The sequence below is a fragment of the Bombus impatiens genome, unplaced genomic scaffold, assembly GCF_000188095.3.
Source record: "Bombus impatiens unplaced genomic scaffold, BIMP_2.2 scf_0089, whole genome shotgun sequence".
Classification (NCBI taxonomy): Eukaryota; Metazoa; Arthropoda; class Insecta; order Hymenoptera; family Apidae; genus Bombus; species Bombus impatiens.
Window position 1 is genome coordinate 2054692 of NT_176508.1, and position 19968 is coordinate 2074659.

General features: G+C 37.2%; 1 protein-coding gene across 2 annotated transcripts in view; it reads right to left on the reverse strand.

Annotated features, from left to right (window-relative positions):
- LOC100742372 overlaps positions 1-19968 on the reverse strand; it is a 53523-nt gene that overhangs the window by 31352 nt on the left and 2203 nt on the right. For both annotated transcript variants that reach the window (XM_033324977.1, XM_033324976.1), the window contains one exon: positions 19872-19968. In XM_033324977.1, the coding sequence (XP_033180868.1) occupies positions 19872-19968 (97 nt within the window). The remainder of the gene's footprint in view (positions 1-19871) is intronic.

The following is a 19968-nucleotide window of genomic DNA, read 5'->3' on the forward strand; positions in this document are numbered from 1 at the left end:
CTGCTGGGATTATTCCAGCCAGCAGCCCCTATCACACCTTCCCTGGATTTGTTCCACGTATCATCTCTTTTGCGAGCATCGAATACGTCGCGCACGTCTTCGACTTATCTTCTCGTTTTTTCCGATCGTTTCACGCAACCTTTTCACCGTTTTTCCAGAATTCCGTATATTTTTATAGCTGATACTCCCATGCGGGTCGTGGCAAATGTTTCGCGCGATTGGATTTACGCAAAGAGCTGCGTGTTTGATTTTCAGAAATATTTGCGAAGATTGGCACAGGATCGAAGGGAAAAGCGGTGTAAGTCTTTCTTTCCACGCTTTCCACTTTCCACGCTTGAAAAACTGTGAATCGGGTTGAATTTCGATATACGAATGTCTCCAAATATTAAAATATATCATTCTTCCTAACCAATGGAAATTTAAATCAAAATATGGACGTTACGTGTCATTTTGTGTATTTACCTTCTCCTTTTTTTTGTTTCAAATTTTCCGTTATCTCCTCCTCGATCGTGTTAGATTTCTTACAATTTTCATATTCAATAACAGGTACTTTCTTTATATAAAAAACAGATAATTGTATTATAGTATCGTGGACGAGGGTCCTGGGGAGTGTCGCGCGAATTATAAACAAGCAGTTGCTGAACATGGCGTGGTGGGGCTAAGACAAAAGACAAGGGGTTACTAAGGGACATAAACAAATTAATTATTCAGTTGTCTTAATACGTTGTTGCAATTAGTTCGTGTTAAATAACCATCGTTTCCTGTTTAATCAACGTCTGTCTAATCCAATTATTGTAAATAAACTAATCATAGTAGTATAAGATACTACGGTATAATACGGAAAAAGTATATAATAATGTTTCTTCTCACAAAGGCAGCAAAAATATTTCTACTGCTCTCTGACGACATCCACTGCTCTGACGATATTATTCCTTCAGTCTGTAAACCTTCGATTAAAAATATCCTTAACTCTAATCACGATGCATCGTTCTCCGAACATAGTTCGTTAACATTTGATTCGTTCGACTTTCCTTGAACCCACGAGCTCGTAAATTGCTCCTGAAGAAACGCGGCTAAACGTTTCCTGTTTCCTTGCATACCGTCTTGGACCCGGAGAGTAAAAAAACCGTTCCGCTTCCCGCGAGTATCGTTCTAATGATTAACTATCATAAACATCGGTGTATCATCGGCATGACATCCTGCAGATTCGAGCGGTGTCGCGTCACGTTCGCAGTAAACACGCGAACCATAGGTCGCTCACGATAGACGTTAGCCTACCGCTCAATCACTATTGCGAAATAAAAATGACGACAGTTCCGTTCTTTATCCGGCTACATCTGAGCCGTGACGAGTTATTCGCCGTGTAACGCTTATGAATTCAATCGAAATTCAGCTTTCGCGTTAGAGAAAGAAAAATGATATTTCTTCTGAAAGTGTGGCAATGGTAGTAGAAAGCAGCGCAGCCTGCTCGAACTGTGAAAACAGATTTCCATGGTAAGGGCGAAAACGTAGCGATTTCATGAGATTCGGTGACAAGCTTTTTATCTGAAATTATTTATGCGTTAAATTTCTATTTGTCTATATTTTAAATTATGAACACAAGACAAAGGGATCATGGCAGAAATAATGCTATTTGTTCGTGAAAAGTGAATGCAAAGGCATGAACGATGAATTACGTAAGATATCGACTCTTCGCGAGCAGGCAAGCGATAGCGGTACATTTTGTCCAGTGGACGTAAAACGAAACACTTTTGTGAAGCACGAGACCTGTTGAATAGTCGCTCGTTTACGTAATCGTTGTTTCCACGAGGACAATTGGTATACGATGCAAAGGGAGAAAGATGCACGAGAAAGTCGTTGAAACCGACATTCATTCCTGTTGAAATTGCAACGATTTCGATTTATGGAAGATAATCGACGGGTGTAAGAGGTTCGTAAATATAGAGATCGCGAGAAAATAGTAAAATAAAAGAGAAGACGTAAAAAGAACGAGATGGAATTCTCGCTGAAAGGTGCCGCAAACGAAGCGAACATAACGAAGTACGTCGTTAAACGAATCTGTTTATCGTTATCGACGCGGCTAAATACAGCCTGACGATTGCTATTTGAAGAGGGAACGCCCGTTGTTCTCGAACGAAGAAAATTACGAGTCTCGGTTATCTTTTTGTCGCGATCAAATAACGCAAGCCCGGAGATGAGTGCACGTCCTTCCTTCCTCGCACGAAACTAGCTCAACTATCACACAGGGAAAACCATCGACTTTTCTCTCTCGTATTTACAAAGGGAATGATACGATGTGCAACGAGTGTAAAAAAAAACAGAAAATACTGCACGTTAATCTTCCTTGTATCTTGCAACCCACATTTTCTCTCCTGTATTATCTCCCATAAGTAGCAAGTTCCATTCACATCGTCCCACAAATAGCGCAGGTTTACGAATGCACAAAAGTTCCCATATTCTCGCTAATTACGGACCAAACGTTGTTCTCAAAATTATTCGTTGGAAGATTGCGAGATAATAACTGTAAAATAGTACCGGTAGAAAAAGAAAAATATCGCAGATTTTATTAGAACGGTAACAGAGAACCAGAGATCTGTACCTGACCCAGACGTGACCGCGCCTCTCGTGACCCCGCAATCGACTTCAATCATACGAACCGAAGTTAATAATTTTGATTAAAATCCGTAGCATAATCTTCCGATTCCTTTTGTATCTCGTGACCGAGCATCGTAAAGGTTAAAACGATTCTCTGTTACGCTTTCGTTTCTTCAAAAGGAATTAGTAGTCATTGTACACGATCGACCTTAAGCCTCGTTCAAGTTAGTCTAGTAATCTAAGTAACCTCTCGACCAGCGTAAATCTGTTATTTATTTGCATTTAATTTCCAATAATTACCTTCGATTGCCTGATCAACACGAGGCTTATCTACCGACCTATTATAGTTATATCATAGTTACATTACTTTAATTTACATTTATATTAATTCATATTATACTAACTATATTAATAGAATCTTATCATTTGGCAATTATTATATTAGCTATTGATCTGTACGAATTTCAACTACTATATCTTATGCGAGCATATATTTTATATTCTACGAAAGATATATCACGCACATTCTCGTTGCTAGTTATCTCCGATTGCAAAGAGATTCGATCATTTTCATTGATCATTTGAAAACGAGAAAAAGTTATTTTGTGAAAACACGCGTAAACTGTAAAAATTATATCGACCGCGTTGCTTGAACACGTGAATCGACATACATACGCGTTCGGTATCAGTGGCGCGTGTGTTAAGAGATTAATTTGCGAAAAGCGTCATCACTGTTCTAATCACAACTTCGACGGTACCGATACAGCCGTGACTGGCCGTGCATCTCAATTTCGTGACTTTCCACGTCTACTACTAGCGCGAAACTTCCACGGCGAAAGTCTGTAACAATCGTCCGGAGTGGCAGTGCACGTGGTTTCCGCGAGTCGTGCGGCTCGTGCTACGCTATTTTCTCATGGCGAATGGCGGCGTGCGCGGTCTAGAAACCCGTGGGACGTTCTTCTATCCGTCGTTCCGTCATGGTCCCCTCGACTTCCATTAAGTCCCGAGGGTTATTACCAGCGAAGCAACCATCTGTAATTGGTACGAAAGCCGAGCGTGCGAGCGAATCACGCGGCTTGTGTATATCCGCGACCGAGGCCAGTCTTCTATCTACTGTACTAGACGGTGCACTCCCGTTTCCGTTTCGATGCGCCGGATGTTCAACTCCCAGGGAACCATCCTGTCTTTGCTAAGCACCGATCTAACTGCTACAACCTCCATTGCTCGTTTTCTAGTTTGTTACTTGTGTGCTCGCGTCTTATACCTAATCTTATATCGATCTTTCATCTGCGACGATTCGACTTTTAATTAGGATTTCCTTGAATAGAAAGTTTTCGTATTTTCTATAAGACATTATTGTAACGTTCTATTAAATGGATCTGTTGATATTCGTTAGATCGTTTGGCAAATTTTTAAGGTCTCAAAGCTTTTGATTCGCTGGGATTCGAAGAGGATTTCTTGATTAATATAAATTATACGCATATTTCTCCTTGTTGAACGCTAAAGAGAATTAAAGGAAAACAGTCAAATTTGATTAACGGATAAAGTTTCGTATTTGAAAACCATTTTTCTTTTGCTTCCTTTCTACATCGTAAAAAATTACATCTGGTTGTTCGTGCTAGTTTTATTTCACAAAACGTAAGTTAGGTTCTTCCATCGTAAATATGCACTTGATCCTTTGAAAAATGATATATAAATTGTTATTACCGCGTGTCAAGTGAACTGCGTGTTGCTGTAACTACGTGAAATCTGGTTGTACTCGGATACTGGTTTAAATAATTGTAAGATAATGTTTGAATAATCGGTAAGATATTCGCATCCTCCGGAATATGTTAGTTATTTTTATTTAATTACGCCTGGAAGCAACATTGTTGTGCCGGTTCTAACGGCGACTATAATCAAGAATCGTCCATAAGTCTCAAGCGATAATACGATCTTTATAGGAATTTTATATTTAAATTTTATATGAAAGGAAACTCTAGTCTATGGTGTATAATTTACAATTGTGCACGTATAATATACAGTGTATTTACACTTGTTGCAAGTTTCGCTAATTGCATCGAGCATTACACTCGCGCAAAACTTCGCCGGATGCATAAACAGTTGGATGTCTATGTATCCGTGATCCATGGTGTAATTAAATTCCGAAGGTAATAGAAATATCTCGTCTATATTTAAATTCTTCCTTTACCTCCGTGTATCGCGAATATCGATTGCTTCGCCATTCTCTCGAAGGAGAATGTCATTTTTAATTTAGGATCACGCCGTTTCAAACACGATCTTGTCCAGACACGTTTACGTAGATTACAGTTTCCATAGAAATTACTAACGAGTCGCTAAAATTAATGAAATTAATAACCGGTGTAATCTCGAAATAACACTCAACGGAGTGTAAAATTAACGGGATTGGTTAAATCGGTTAAATAAGATCGTTCACTGAAACTCACATTCCCCTCCAGGTATCGTACGAGATCTTCTTCTTTCGATAGCTTCTATGAACTTGTTACTCGACGCCCCAAGCATTCGAAACTATCGACATCTCTATTGCAAATATTCAAGAATATCGAACGATCTACAAGAGATCTGTAGAGAGATATTCCATGTTCTAGAGATCTACGGAATAAAGTAATATTTTACATTCAACGCTTTTGTTTCATCGTTACTCTATTTTTCATTTCTATTTTGCTTTGATATTATGTCACTTGGTCTTGGAAGCAAGATACGCTCGTTGACACGAAGCCAATATTTAAATTTCCTGCCAAAAGATAGTCTACGTTAGTACATATGTGGCGACCTGGAAGAGGAAGCGGAAATTAAGCAACGGAGAACCAGGGGCCTCGTTCGTTCTAAATCTAACAACTCCTTTCACCTCCTTGACATTCTTCTCTCCGCTATAGCGGAAAGACTAAAGCCCTACCGTATCCATATAAAATAACTCTCATCTCCTATACGCTATCGAAAGATGGGAAATAAAATCAATTTCTCTTTGAACGCGTTGTTCCAAATCAGGTAAAAAGATATTATATTAGGTTGTCGGAAAAGTTACTTTCGCTTCATAAGGCGATAATATATGAACAACAATTTCTCTTTTATATTATTTTATTGAGTTTAGTACGATCCATTTCGTTCTATTTAGAAATAGATGCTCCTGTATAATTCAATAAACTAATATACAACAAAAAACATTGCGCGTCTATTATTTCCTTTTAAATATATTTTAAAAGGTTTATATTCGCGTATTTCTACTTCTTTCATTATAGTTTATAGAACATTTTATATTCTAATAATGATCTAACAGAAGCTTATCGTAAGTTAATAAGTTTCATAACTCAATTTAGGATGGTACAGAGTCGATTAGTTTACCGATATCAAAATTAATTCCTTTACTATAGACAAATAAGACATTTCTGTGCAATAAAGGTAGTTAAATACGACTATAAACCTTTTACAGTTAATACGTATTGCGTATACGTAACGTAATTAAAAGTTACTAATTAAACGATAAATGTATTTATTTTTAATAAAAGTGATCTGCAATTTTATGTCTTCCTTACGAAATCATAGTCGAAAAAGTCTCTTTCTATTACGAAGAAAATTTTTTCTTACAGGCTGGAAAAATATTTAACTTTGGAAAAAATAGCAACGCTACACACGAATATATTATATGCATTGGAAAAAACATTTGGATATTTCATTAGCACTACAGTGATATACGCTATTACGATCACGTTGATAAACTATGGAACAAGTCGGAAAATTTACATACAAGTTATAAGAGGTTTACCGCGGCCCCGTATACGTGTAACGTTACGATGCTAATGAAATTTCGAAATGCGTTATACGACACATAATATATCCATAAAAATGTTCCACTATAATCGTTCAAATACCTTGGCGAGTCACCGTATTCTTCGTACATAACGTAATATATTAGTTACGTTAGAATCAAACCACCTACATTAGAATGGTAACCAGTCACAATGAAACGCGCATAAACGCTAAGACGTCCTTGTTCGGCGTCTATTTTCAAGCGACAACGGTATTTTCGCATTTATAGAGAAATATCAGAAATATCGATGCGATATTCAGAACGCGACGGCCCACGCGACAGCCGCGATTCAATCGTGAGAACAACTTCGTGTCTACTCTCGGAAAAGAATGTCATGGACGAAACGTACGTACCTACTACGCGTAGATATCTGTTTACCCAATTCTCTTGCGCAACAACACTTTCAATCGTCGCCAGATTATATTTCCTAGTATATCGGTATAACTTTCTATATTTTCCTCATTCGCCCATACAAAACTTGGAAAATTAACTCTGTCTTTGTAATAATGCCAATTATAATATGGCGAAAAACTGCAATCACTATATGTTCTATTGAAACTACGAATTTAAAGAAACGACAGCTTAGAATTTCGTTATCTCAGAAAACTCCTTCGTAAAGAATTTATACTATAAGCAGAAAGAATTATCATCCGTATATAGAGCATCGGTTTGAAATTATGTAATAATAAAATAAGCAAAAGATGTAATGACAGTGCAATTACGTACGTTCTAATTAGCGTTAACGAATACATCGAATGGAAGAACCGAATGGAACAAAAGGAATAATTCTAAAGGTATTTACCGTTAGCGAATGAAATTTCGATAGAAATCGTAGAAAATTCAATTTCTCGTTAACATCGAGATACAACGTTAGTGCGGTAACTGGGATAACGCTCCCGTGAATTCTCGTAGCTCGTTAAATACTGAAAAACTTTGCATGAAAATGGGGACGAAATGGAAATTACGCAAATGGACCGAGTAACGAGCCACGGTACACCGTGAAAGCGCGATTTTCGAGCTGATATTCCGCATACGAAATGCCACGCGTCGATGTTTCCACGAGTTTGACTGATTTAAACGATGGCTGAGTAGGAGGTGTGAAAGGGCTGCTTCCAGCGCTAAATACACCATTGAACGAACGCCGACCTGATCGCAGAATAAGAGCGATGAATTCGCACGTATTTCGAAGGAAACGGCTGCAATCAATAACACAGTGGGAACTCTTCTCTCGACCGAAACGTCGAGATGCGAGAAAGAAAAAAAAGAAAGCACTTGAGAAACAGATATTAAATGGGATATTAAGTGAAGTTACAATTTCATATTCTTTTTTCTTTTTCTTTTAAGAACATAACTAAAGAAATGGAACATAGATAGAAAATTTCACCTGCTAAATGTTTTAATATGTGTGTACTTTATTTGGAATATTTTGTACATTTTTGCATATTACATAAATTTTATAAATTTTTCACCTTTAAACTTCCCGTAAATGTATAAACATTCGCAATCTACTTACGACTATTTTACGACCATGTTGAACAATTTCATTTTCTTCGATTTATGGATGAGATATTTCGTAGCGCAACGTCGTTCATACGACGGTTTAATATCAAGTACATATGTTTTCATTAAGAGACATATCGGATCGCGAGGTACCTTGTCCATAACCGCAAAGTGGTTATATTATTAGCCAATTATACATCGTCAACGAATTCTGTAACACCCACTGTGAATCTAGCTTAAGGGTTACTTAAAAATATTTTCCGTGAGAATTACGATCAAGCTGTGACCAATCGACCTACTCGACAACTTGTAAATGTCCAACACGGAAGAATATTATCGATATTTATCGCTTATATCCGGTCGTTTAATCGCAGAAGAGAAATAGAAGATTCAAGATTTCACAGACGACCGGACATTCCCATATCCGTTCAATATGTTTCCCGCGGGAATTTGTATCGGTATCGTGATCTCGGGTTCTGTTTCTTCTTCGCTCGACCGGATATTACAGGTTGTTTCTAGTCAGATTAATACGATACGAATTACCTCATGGACGAGTTTACAGCAAAGTAACTAGATCGTGAGAACAAGTGCGTTACGCAAAGTCAGGCTACTTTGTTAAAGATACGGATGCACAAAAGAATTGCTTCTAATGTTTGTTATAATTATCCTTCAACGTATCGTTTAGTTTTAAATTAGAAATTTGTATCTCTCGAAGAAAGACGCGAGAAGAGGTGAGAAGACGCGGGAACTAAACCTCGATCCTTTTTAACTAGTCGATGATATTTTAATTAATTTCACACAATATCGCACAATTGCGATATATTATGAGAAACAAATTGCACGATGTTATTCATTATTTTCATAAACATATATTCCACCACGCATGCTATATCTCATCGACTAACTGCTGAATCCTATTTCTCATACACCACGAGTAGTACATTTCTCTGGAGTCCACCTCGATTATAACTCTGTGATTAATCCTCTGTGATTCGAGCACCGTTCGACGTATTAACCCAACTGATTTATACCGAATCAGATACTTTCCAAAGATGTTGGTAATTTTAATGTATTTCTATATTTTAAAACTAACAACGCCTACTTATATCGACATATTTCTATCGAATTAAATGATAACGCAAAAGAATACGTTTCTACACGTGGAAGCCAAAACGGGTAGAATGTAACGCAGTGTCAAGTTTAAGTCTACACATAGAACCGTAAAGATTTAACTATTAGAAGGCGAATAAATTACTCGACCCACCTATCATCCAACCTTCTCAGACGCCTTTATTATCGAAAAGTACTCGTTTCACCGATTGACTTGATCTTAACGACGCTGAAGAAAGTGCGCGAATGGCGCAATGAACCGAGAACCATTGGATACAGCGGTGTCGTAATACAGAAGACAGTGGGGCCACGACGACTTATAATAATGTATCGTGTTCCGTTACGGACGAGCCTCTTCGCACTGAGGTAAACGAGTGGCTCGCGTTGACTATAACTTTCAGAGGAAGATGGCATAGTCGTGGCGAGTGGCGAGTGAAAGAGTCCAGGTAAAGGCCGTTGCACTCACGCCATGGCTCTTCCAAGACTTTCTTGGTCCTCTGCATAGCGGTACTTACACGCTTCTCTCTGTCTCTCTCTGTCTCTCTCTCTCTCTCCCCCTTTCTCTCTCTCTCTCTCTCTCTCTCTCTCTCTCTCTCTCTCTCGTTCCACGTGTATATGTATATGTACACGTACGTAACACTCACGACGAGGTGGCATACTTGTTTTCCCAATGGTAATGGTGTGTTACGTTGCGGCACATTGTGCTGCTCGAGGAATCGACAATGACACATCAATTTGGCCTGGCAGCAGAATACGCATAGTCACGTACACTTACAACAGGTTTTTCCCGCGATCGAATGAAAACGTCCTCGTAGGATGCCACAACTCGTTCGAACATTATGGAGAAGTCGAGAGTGTCGCGTTTAACTTGGTAAAGGTATTTGTATATGCGAACGATGAGTGGCTCTATCGATAGAGGATGAAATAACGCGTTTACAGAGATTTTATGTTATCTAGGATCCCCACAGGGGTAATACGCGTGTTGAAAGGGAATTAAAGACTGCCAGAGACGAATTACGATGTTGTTCGAAGTAACAGCTTATTCGTAGGTTTCATAGGTCGAACACTGAATTTGTAGTTATTTAAAGTTTTACGCTGCAACATTAGAGACGTTACAGCGCTTGTGCAACTCTTACCGACGACAAGCTACGCTGAAGTTTAGCTACGCAAGTCTAAACCATCGTCGCGAAACATGCTATCCGTATAACGTGTACGGTACGAATGGTTCTATCGATGGGAGATGAGATGATGCGTGTTTGTAAAGATTTTACGTTATCTAGAATTCCGAGGGTACATATATGGTTCCTTAAGTATGATGTTCGAACGTACGATGATGCTGTTTAGATTATAATAGTTTGCTGAAAGTAAACCATGCACAAATTTAGACTTTAACCTTCACCAAACCACTGTTTTAATACGCGCAACGTTAAAATTTATTTTCCTTCGCTCAGAATATCAATAATTATATACGTATGTATGTATATGCTAGTAACAGAAAAAATATTAAAAAAATTAGAGATCAAAGAAATCTTTCTTTTAGCGATATTCGATCGATGATGTTTCAGGAGTTATCGAAGGAAATCGTGTATTCTAACTTTGACTTAGTCTTAAAAGAAAACTGGTTATTCAACTATATAACGTGCTGCGCATAAATCAAACATTTTCACGATTCCTTGCAATCGTGCAAGAAAAACAAGATTCGTCTTACATGTAAAAGCGCAACTAACGAATCCAAAGGTCTCGTCGTATTTCTTCTTTCCGATGGGAAGGTTAGACCCGACAAGAATTTAAATTTCATGAAATATCGATAGACGCGATAATCGATAATAATTTAATTAAAGGGAGCTATGCAACGATTTAATTTACCGCGGCTAAATAAAACATTTCTCGTTACTAAGGCCAATCTCGACCTCTCTAAGATCTCAAGCTTCATCAAATAAAACTAACCGGAATAGTTAATAACGTTTTACTAATATCGATAAAAAGAGACTATGAAGCAGAGCTTGGAAACTGACTGTTTGTCAAATACATTTAACGTAACATTCAACGATTTAATTTCCATATTAAATCGGCCGTTTTTCAACATCCCTCACGGTCCGTGTAACGAAAACAAGATTAATATGCAAGTAACAGTATAACCAATGAATCAGACGATCGCGTATTCCCGACAATACGTTCAGCAGATGCGATGTAATCATTGCTATAACAGGTTCTCCGGCGAGGGAATCGTCTTAAATCGAATAATGCTCATACGCGTACGTACGAGTAATTTAGCACGCAAGCACGATATAACGACTCGATGCCATCCATTAAGCTAACTTTATCCTTTGAAACGATTCGAATCGACCACTGGGCCCATTCAACGCGGCTACATATCTTCCAACATCTTCGCCTCGTCGTTTTTCCGCGATTTTACGACCGCTCTACGCTCTACGGCCCGTTCATCCTTCCTAACCGGTCTTCCGTCGTTTATTTCCACCGTTCTACGCGATACTTCATCGAATCCATTAACCTACTTCAACCACTTCTTATACCAGTTCTGCCTGTTTTCCGTAACCATCAAACATCACCCTCTACCGGATTCGTAATCTCGATCTTTTCGCCGTGGCAACTAACGGAGATAGAGACGGTGCGAGCGTCGAACCTCGTAATACTCTCACTTTTTCCACCGTGTATGAACATACATACTTATTCGTTCGTTAACCTGTCTATCGAACGGTTCCTACCGGGAACTATTTTAGCTCCTGCACCACGAACCTCGGCCATATACGCATGTTCCAAGTATCGTCTACGTGTAAATAACGATGATCGATTGGATCTAAGTTTCGAAATAGTTAGAAATCTTCTAACTATTTCTCGGTACCGTGGAGTGTCGAATTACTTCGAACATGATTCGATATTTAAAACCTTGGTAAGCCTCGGATCTAGAGTATCGACGAGTCTTCAAATTCTAGAGCTTCGACAATCGTATTCGACCGATACTTGATAGATTTCCAAGTATCGAAAGCTCGAGTAAACAATATGTTATATGAGATATCGAAGGTAAATACGAGAAATTGAAGATGCAATATAACGTAAGAGACTGTGAATACAACGTTCGTTACTCATCGAGTTCCAAGACTTTGGAATCTATTAAAACTGTCATTCGAGACTTTCACGGCCTACTTTCAAGACTCGCAAAATCTATATTAAGACTTTCAGAACGTCCAAGGATTTTCGATATACGGCATTCAAGATGCAACCAATCAAGATTTAAGACTCGCAACAATTGCAAATGCTCGGTATTTATGACTTACCGATTAGGTACCGCGATCGTTTAAATTTTAAACGATTCAAATTTCTCGCCACCTTGAAACTTATATTAAGAAGCGAATTGAATTTTTCATCATGTACGAGTGCACGAATATTGGAAGAGATTCAAGATATTCCAAAGCGTTCGTCTCGATGTAAACATGTCACAATTCCGCTACGATCGAGTTTCGAAAAATGTTCGTGCTAGCACGAAACTTATCACAACCCTATCGCCGGAACCTTTCCGGTAGCTCCCGTTTCTCAGGCTCTGATTATCATTTTTACCACACGCATTCAGGTATTCCCTGCTCATTGCACGGTTCCCCGTGGCGTTTCGCGCGTCTGCGTGTGTAACAGTATCCAAAGCCACCTACTTACACCTGCGAGGCTGCTACTCCACTATGTATGGACGACGTACCTGGCGTACCAGCCTATCGTACTGCTTCTTTTATGGCGATACACGCGGGACGTATACTTTACGTTTTACGTTTGCTTCTTAATGGAATCAACGGAAATACTAAAATCGATCGAACCAGTTGTTCTACTTACTTTTCATTGGCTATGTAGTAGGTTCGGAAGGAATTTTGATCGACGTAATTGGAAAATGATTTGCCCCAATCAGCCGAAGATTATCGTATACACGTATTATTATTATATATTTGTTCAAGAAATTTCACGCTTGTAAATGATTCACACGCCGTTGAATAATTACAAAATATTTTTCATTCGAAGCTTCCACTTGAAATTATTTTTCTTAGAAACTATAGAGACAATCACAAAATTCTTTTCTACATTTTTCACTTACTGTTTCCTAACGATGCACTTTCACGCAGTGAAAACTCTAATATTTTAATACGAGGAAACTAATTCTATGAAAAATTCCACAGACATAAATTTGTAATATATTGGTAACATCGATATTACACACTGCCGTGACTGCAGGAAAAACCTACTATAAGAACAGCCTATGGAAAGTTGCTTATACCCAGCCTAAAGTGCTAACATTCTGCACTTTACCTCTTCGTAAATTATTTTAACCATCGTACAAGAACATCTATCTCTTGGAATATCAGAGTTTAATCGATGCCAGACAGTTCCCCCCGGCTGTTTCGCTTTGTGGCCACGAAAGACGAGAAAAATTACACGGTGAAGGTTCTCCACACGTATGTAGCACATTCTAATTGCGATATTCCAGTCAGCCAACAAACGGTAGTTGGTTGCTTTATTGTAAAGACGGCCACATTATTCGAGACGTGAATCACGCGAGTAACAGTATTCAAAGCCACAATTCTTACAGTTGAGAACCATTCTGTCTTGCGGGCTTCTGTGTCTAGAAAACAGGATCGATAAAGCGTCCCTGAAAGTCGTGTGCATCGCAAAGGACGAAGAAAATTTTCTAATTTATCTTTCTCTGAAGTCACTTTTCTCCTTTTAATTTTCTCCCATTATTACCTTATTACCCATTTCCTCGACAACTTTCTTTTTATTTAATAACCTTTCACTTGTCGAATAAAGAGAAGTTCGTTTAATCGGACATTAATTAAAATCAGATAAATGGATCTCCAGCGTAATCTGATTTCGAAAGAACAACAAAATAAAATTGATGCTTAAAACGACGTATTCTCGAAGTTGAGCAGAGAGGATATTTGAAGTGGAATAAAGAACGCGTTGTCAGTGATAAAGTGGTTTAAGTCGTCGCTTGAATCCAAACGAAAAGCTTCGGATGCTTTAGGCGTGGAATATTCGTGTCACGTGTTAATCTCGGAGCACTAATCGCGCAACCTTTCTCAGGGTTTAATTAGCATCTCTATGCTGACCGTGCGTTAATCCGAGAAACCTTCTTGCACAAGGAAAACGTGAAAGTGGCGTAAGAAGCAAGTCGGATTCCGTAATTCGCTATAAATCATCGACTTTGATCGAAATTCTATATGATACGGTTTTCGAACAAATTTTTCATACGCGATGTTTTACATATTAAAATTCATATTAGGAGGATTAAAGTAACGAGCTAATGGTTGTCGTTGAATTAACTATGCTTTAAGTGACTCAACATTTTTTAAGATATTCGAGCTGCAAGCGCCTTGGAATAAGATAGCGTAGGATTCTTCTTAATGAAAGAAGCCTTACGGGTAGGTACGCACCTGTAACGCTCATTCACACATCCACCCATCGTAAACACACGTTCACGTTCACACATATAAAATATTTACCACCGGTAGAGCATCGTAGTAACCACCTGCTAGGGTCACGCATACCGTCACATTCTAGCTACATTTATCCGTATATAGCGTATATGCACAGTATAATACACAAAGAATATTAAATTCGCTATTAACGTAAATATATTATTTATGTCTTCTATATATATATATATATATATATATATATATCTTACTTATACCTAAGTCATTAATACATTAATAATGTACTGATATTCTTTAATAACATTCATATAACTTGGATGCATCAGAAAAAGATACCCATTAAACTTTTCCATTTACTCGTCCACGTAAAAGTCCCATTAGAATACTTTAGGTTAATTTAAATTTTTCATTCATTTACCCCCACATTCATTGTCGCAACAAACTATGTTTGTTGCATTGGCACTGCAAAATCTCTATCGACATACCAATAGAGAGAGAAATCATATTTAAAAATCAGTATAATATTTGCATTGTGTGTGTTTCGACTAACCAAGATTCCCTATGAAAGGAATACATCAAACGAGACATCGACCGGACTTATAGCGATTGCGTATACCCTGCATCGTGTTTAATTACACATTGTATCAACATCGAAAGTTACACAAATAAATTTTATATTTCAGAAGAAATATATTTATATGTACCCTTCCTCACACGGCACAGCTTTTTTACTGCCATACACAGTGCAGTTTTTGGATTAACCAATTTCTATTTACTATCTTGGAATAATTGAAAAAAGTTATATATATATATATATATAAATAAAAGCTGCTGATTTTTAATATACAAAATACATAACAAATGATATATTAGGTTGTCCGAAAAGTTCCTTTCGTTTCATAAGGTGATAATAGAGGAGCAACAATTTCTGTTTTATATTATTTTATCGAATCTATTATTTCCTTATAAAACGAAAGAAACATTTGGGATAACCTGATACAAGAACACCTATGTAAAATATCCAAAGGACAGCGTTCGTTATAATATTCAACAAATCTTTGGCTACTTTTTATATGTTTGTAAAATATAAATTTGTATAAATACTCGCAGCCTATTTATCATCTACTTTTCCAATAACTGTACAATGTTAAAAACTCAGATAAATTTCATTGAAAGAAGAATTGTATTCTTCTCGTTTGTTTGAAGACTTTGGATAATGAATAGAGGATAACAAATAAATTCGATTAATTCATTATTCGCTATTAACTTGAAATAATTTTTATATATCCACGATCATCGTATTCATTATTCGAAATAATTTTTAACCAGCGCAACACTATGCATCGAATAATCTTGTAACCATGTGATTATACCAGCCTTTGCCTGAACATAGCAAGTGCATATAAAATAAAGCATTCGCAAGACTTTCCTTGGACAAGAGGTAGACCTCTCGTACTCGGTAGGCGGAAAGCCTACAACTCGTGGGATTGGACAACCATGATGCACCTTGATAATTGTACTTAAGTGTGGAACGAATATCGACCAGGGAATAAAAAAAACCGCGATGCAACAACGAACCATGAAAAACGACCAGTGAATCGCATCGACTGTATTTAAGCGTTTACTGATGGATAAAGAAACGAGAGGTTATCGACACCTGTTCTGTTCCTCGTACAACTACAATAGAATGAATGGTCATCTCGGTATCGATTGTTTGCGCGGCTAATTGTGCAAACGTTTTGTTCTTTATTTCTATCCTAACCGGATAGTTAAACGTTTTTTCTATTAAATTATTTTGAAAAATACTACGAAAAATTCTGACACGTGTAAATTAATATAATATGGTACAGTTGAAGTTCTTTCGATGCTTTAAATATTAGGTTGTTCCAAAAGTTTCTTTCGTTTTATGAGGAAATAATGGATGCACAAAAGCTTTTGTTTTATATTATTTTATCGAATTATGTATGATCCTTTTTGTTCCGGAACACGTTGTGCAGTTCCTTATAAAACCAAAGATACTTTTGGCACAATCTAATACTTTAAACACTTTAAATTCATGAACTTGTATGAAAAATCAATGACACGACTACTTTTACGATAATATTCCTGGAACACGTATTGACTCCAAGGCGAATGAAAACACAGTCTCGGTGATATGTGACAGCACGTTAAATTTTAAAACATGTATGCAAGTTTCCCTGTGATCTTCGACTGAGTTCATATGCATGTTGTTATGGAATTATTTCAATAAATTCTGTTTTCTGATTTTATCATGTTTAAAACTGTACGTCGACTATATCCGTGATATAGATACTTCGATGTATTTTATGATGAAAGAAACGATAAAATTGGAAGGAATTATCTCGCTTAGAAAATGCAGTAAGTGCTTAAGCGTTTCACGATGAAACGTTATAAACTATAAAGATAAACAGATTAATCCGCAAGTTCATTTACCGTTTATGCTACTAAACCTCGGATCTAGATTTTGTTACACGAGTCCAATAAACTTGGACACGCAACGCTTAGCGAAGCAAGGATCTGCACGTAATTTGCATTTAAGTAAGATTAGTTCAGCGAGATTACGCAACGTCTAACGAATGCTGGCATTGAGCGACACTTCGAAGTTTCATGGAACACTGGGAAATAAAGTATATATGTCGAGAATTATAATGAGAATTACAGCGTATTTGCTGTTTCAAGAAACAACCAGCGGAACAAGGACAATGTTAATACCGTTCTCGTTCCCGTCTGACTTTCAGACGTCGCGAGAGAAATAATTTCAATTTTCCTGCAGACAAAGGATTTATACAGAGTACCGTGCAAATGGAAAGTTGTTCGTGTCGGAAATTCAAAAGAGCAAACTCCTTAAATCCTCGGAAAGCCTCTGTTCCAAGAATAAAATGTGCCATATTATATTTTTAACGAACGGTACTTCCTTAAATTATTCTATTGTAGATTACTTGTTGGATTCGTAACACTTTGCTTTTCGCCGTAATTAATAAAATGATCTCGCGAATTTCCGGGCAATCTTTCGATAACTCAATCGCGTGAGAACGCGTTTTACGTAAATAGTACATGTTTTATGCTACTGATCTTCTTACAGCTACGATGTGATATGTGTTTCGCTGTTACATACGGAGCTCGGGGTTCTAGTTTATTTGAGCCACGGTGTGAAATATAGTACATACAGCGACACTCGTATCAATATTTGCACACGACAATATGCGCGACACGTTTGTTATATATATATATATATATGTTTGTGTATAATAGTTTACTGCTATTTAATACATTAAAACAGATATTGCAGTTGGTAAAAATATATATTTTATTTATTTAGTGCACATGGTGAAATAGGATATTGTAGAGGATCTAGGCCACAACTAAAAAAATAGTATAATGATTATTGCTAATAAACTTCTTAATATCCTGCAAAACTGTAATTACTCTAGCCGTATACATATTATTTACCGTAGTCATAAACGAAACTTCTTACGACCCACAGCTCCTCGACTTCTGTGCAGTCATTGAGAATGTTTCGCCTAGAGATGCGCGATTAACCCGATGCTACTAAGTCGCATAATGCAATAAACGTGCTACTATATTAGCTCGTACTTGAGCATTCCATCGAGTCTAGCAGGAAAAGCTGGAGGATAAAGAACGAGTCAGTGGCGGGCAACCTGTATCTGTTATCTAAGAGGAAACAAGTCGAAGGGAGGTAGAATGATGAAAGATACGATGCGCAACAGCTGTAAAAACTACCTTTGGAATTAATTGACTCGATATACGGGAAATCGTGCTCCGAATTGGGTCGAATTTTGTTCGTATGGAAGAGAACAGTTCCGAGTTTAAGAATTCCTTGTGAATAGAGAAAAAATAAAAAGATTATCATCGAAACATACACTACCCCTCAAAAAGTATACTAACATTTCCTTCTTTTTAATAAGATGTTACTACAGATGATATTGACGAGGTGTTAATTAGAAAATTACGACCAAATCAAAGTGCAGTGACTTTATTCTTTTTAATCATTCTAGCTATGTAAAATGGAATGTTGTGACGTGATTAAATTAGCTTTCAAAAAACAATATACGATAATAATAAGTATTATAGTATTAATAATTGTCAAACTAAGAAGAACCGGCTTGTTACATGACAAATTTTCCATTTTCAGATTTTTTGATGTTTGAACTAGAAATCAGGTTAAAAAGACCTCTGATGTTAGTAGAACCAATGATATCTAAATAATTAATATATATATATATATATATATAGTATAATAACGACATAGTCTGATGCTACTTCCGAACAGTAGCGCAAGTGGATCGACCTATTTTATTCAGAGATACAAAGATTACGAGGAAACATATATATGTAGAAAGATTGTGCTACTTTCTGTCGAAAAGTATACATTGAGTAACCCGTCGGAACTTTTAATTCGTGTACAATGACAACCTGTACACAGTTGTTATAAGAATGTCCTTGTAACACTTAAATAATAGGTGGATGCATAAAAGCGTCTAGATATTAATATTGTGAAAAAGCTCGCTTCTATAGGTATATTAAATTACAAAAACTTTTAGTGTCCATAGCACTTCTCGATACAGCTTTCTACGTGATACTATCAAGCCGCTATTAAGAATCATATTGCACGCAATTTCTATGGGAATTATGAAAGTGGGAACCACAAAGACAACCGCATTAGTTAGTTGCGCAACAGTAATAACTCACGCTTTACTTCGTTATATTCAAATGACTGTGACTCAGTTTCACTTTTCCTACTATATTTGCATATAATATCGACTAAAAGTATATAACTTGATTTCTTTCGTATAACTAGAAAAATTTGATAAATTTAGTCCTGCTGTTGCTCTCGTTTCTTCTTCACATTTGTATCTCTTTAAATATCTTCTTCCTTATTAATACTTTATCTATAAGAAGCATAGAATACGCGAAAGATAGTATCATATCGAGTACTAAAACCAAATATTTAACACCCATCTATATTTTAATAATATTTACTAAGATGTAACATTCATTTCGAGTCATATAAACTTGAAAAGAGCAGCAGAATTGATAAAGCAATCAATTTTGTATTTACATTGACTATTTTATCTGAATAGAAAATGTTCTAATTATTTCAAGAGCATGTATACGCATGTCATTTTATTTACGAAACAAATTTATTAAACGTCGAACTCCTGCTCTCTTTGACGCACTTTTTGTATTTGACACGGACAGTGAAATAAATCGATAAGCGATCGATATCGCAACTATGAACTCGAGAGCCGGCAATTTGACCGCGAGAAATATCGAGCATGCGCAATCGACGGGTACTGGTCTGCGATGCATCAAGGAAATACGCGCGTTCGAATCAAAAGAATTTCAAAAGCATGACTCACCGTCAGGATTGGTGAAGTATCCCCATGTGGGGGTCGCGGTGGTCGCCGATTGGAGGACCAAGGCCAGAATACTGAGGGCCAGAGCACCGGCGGCGCC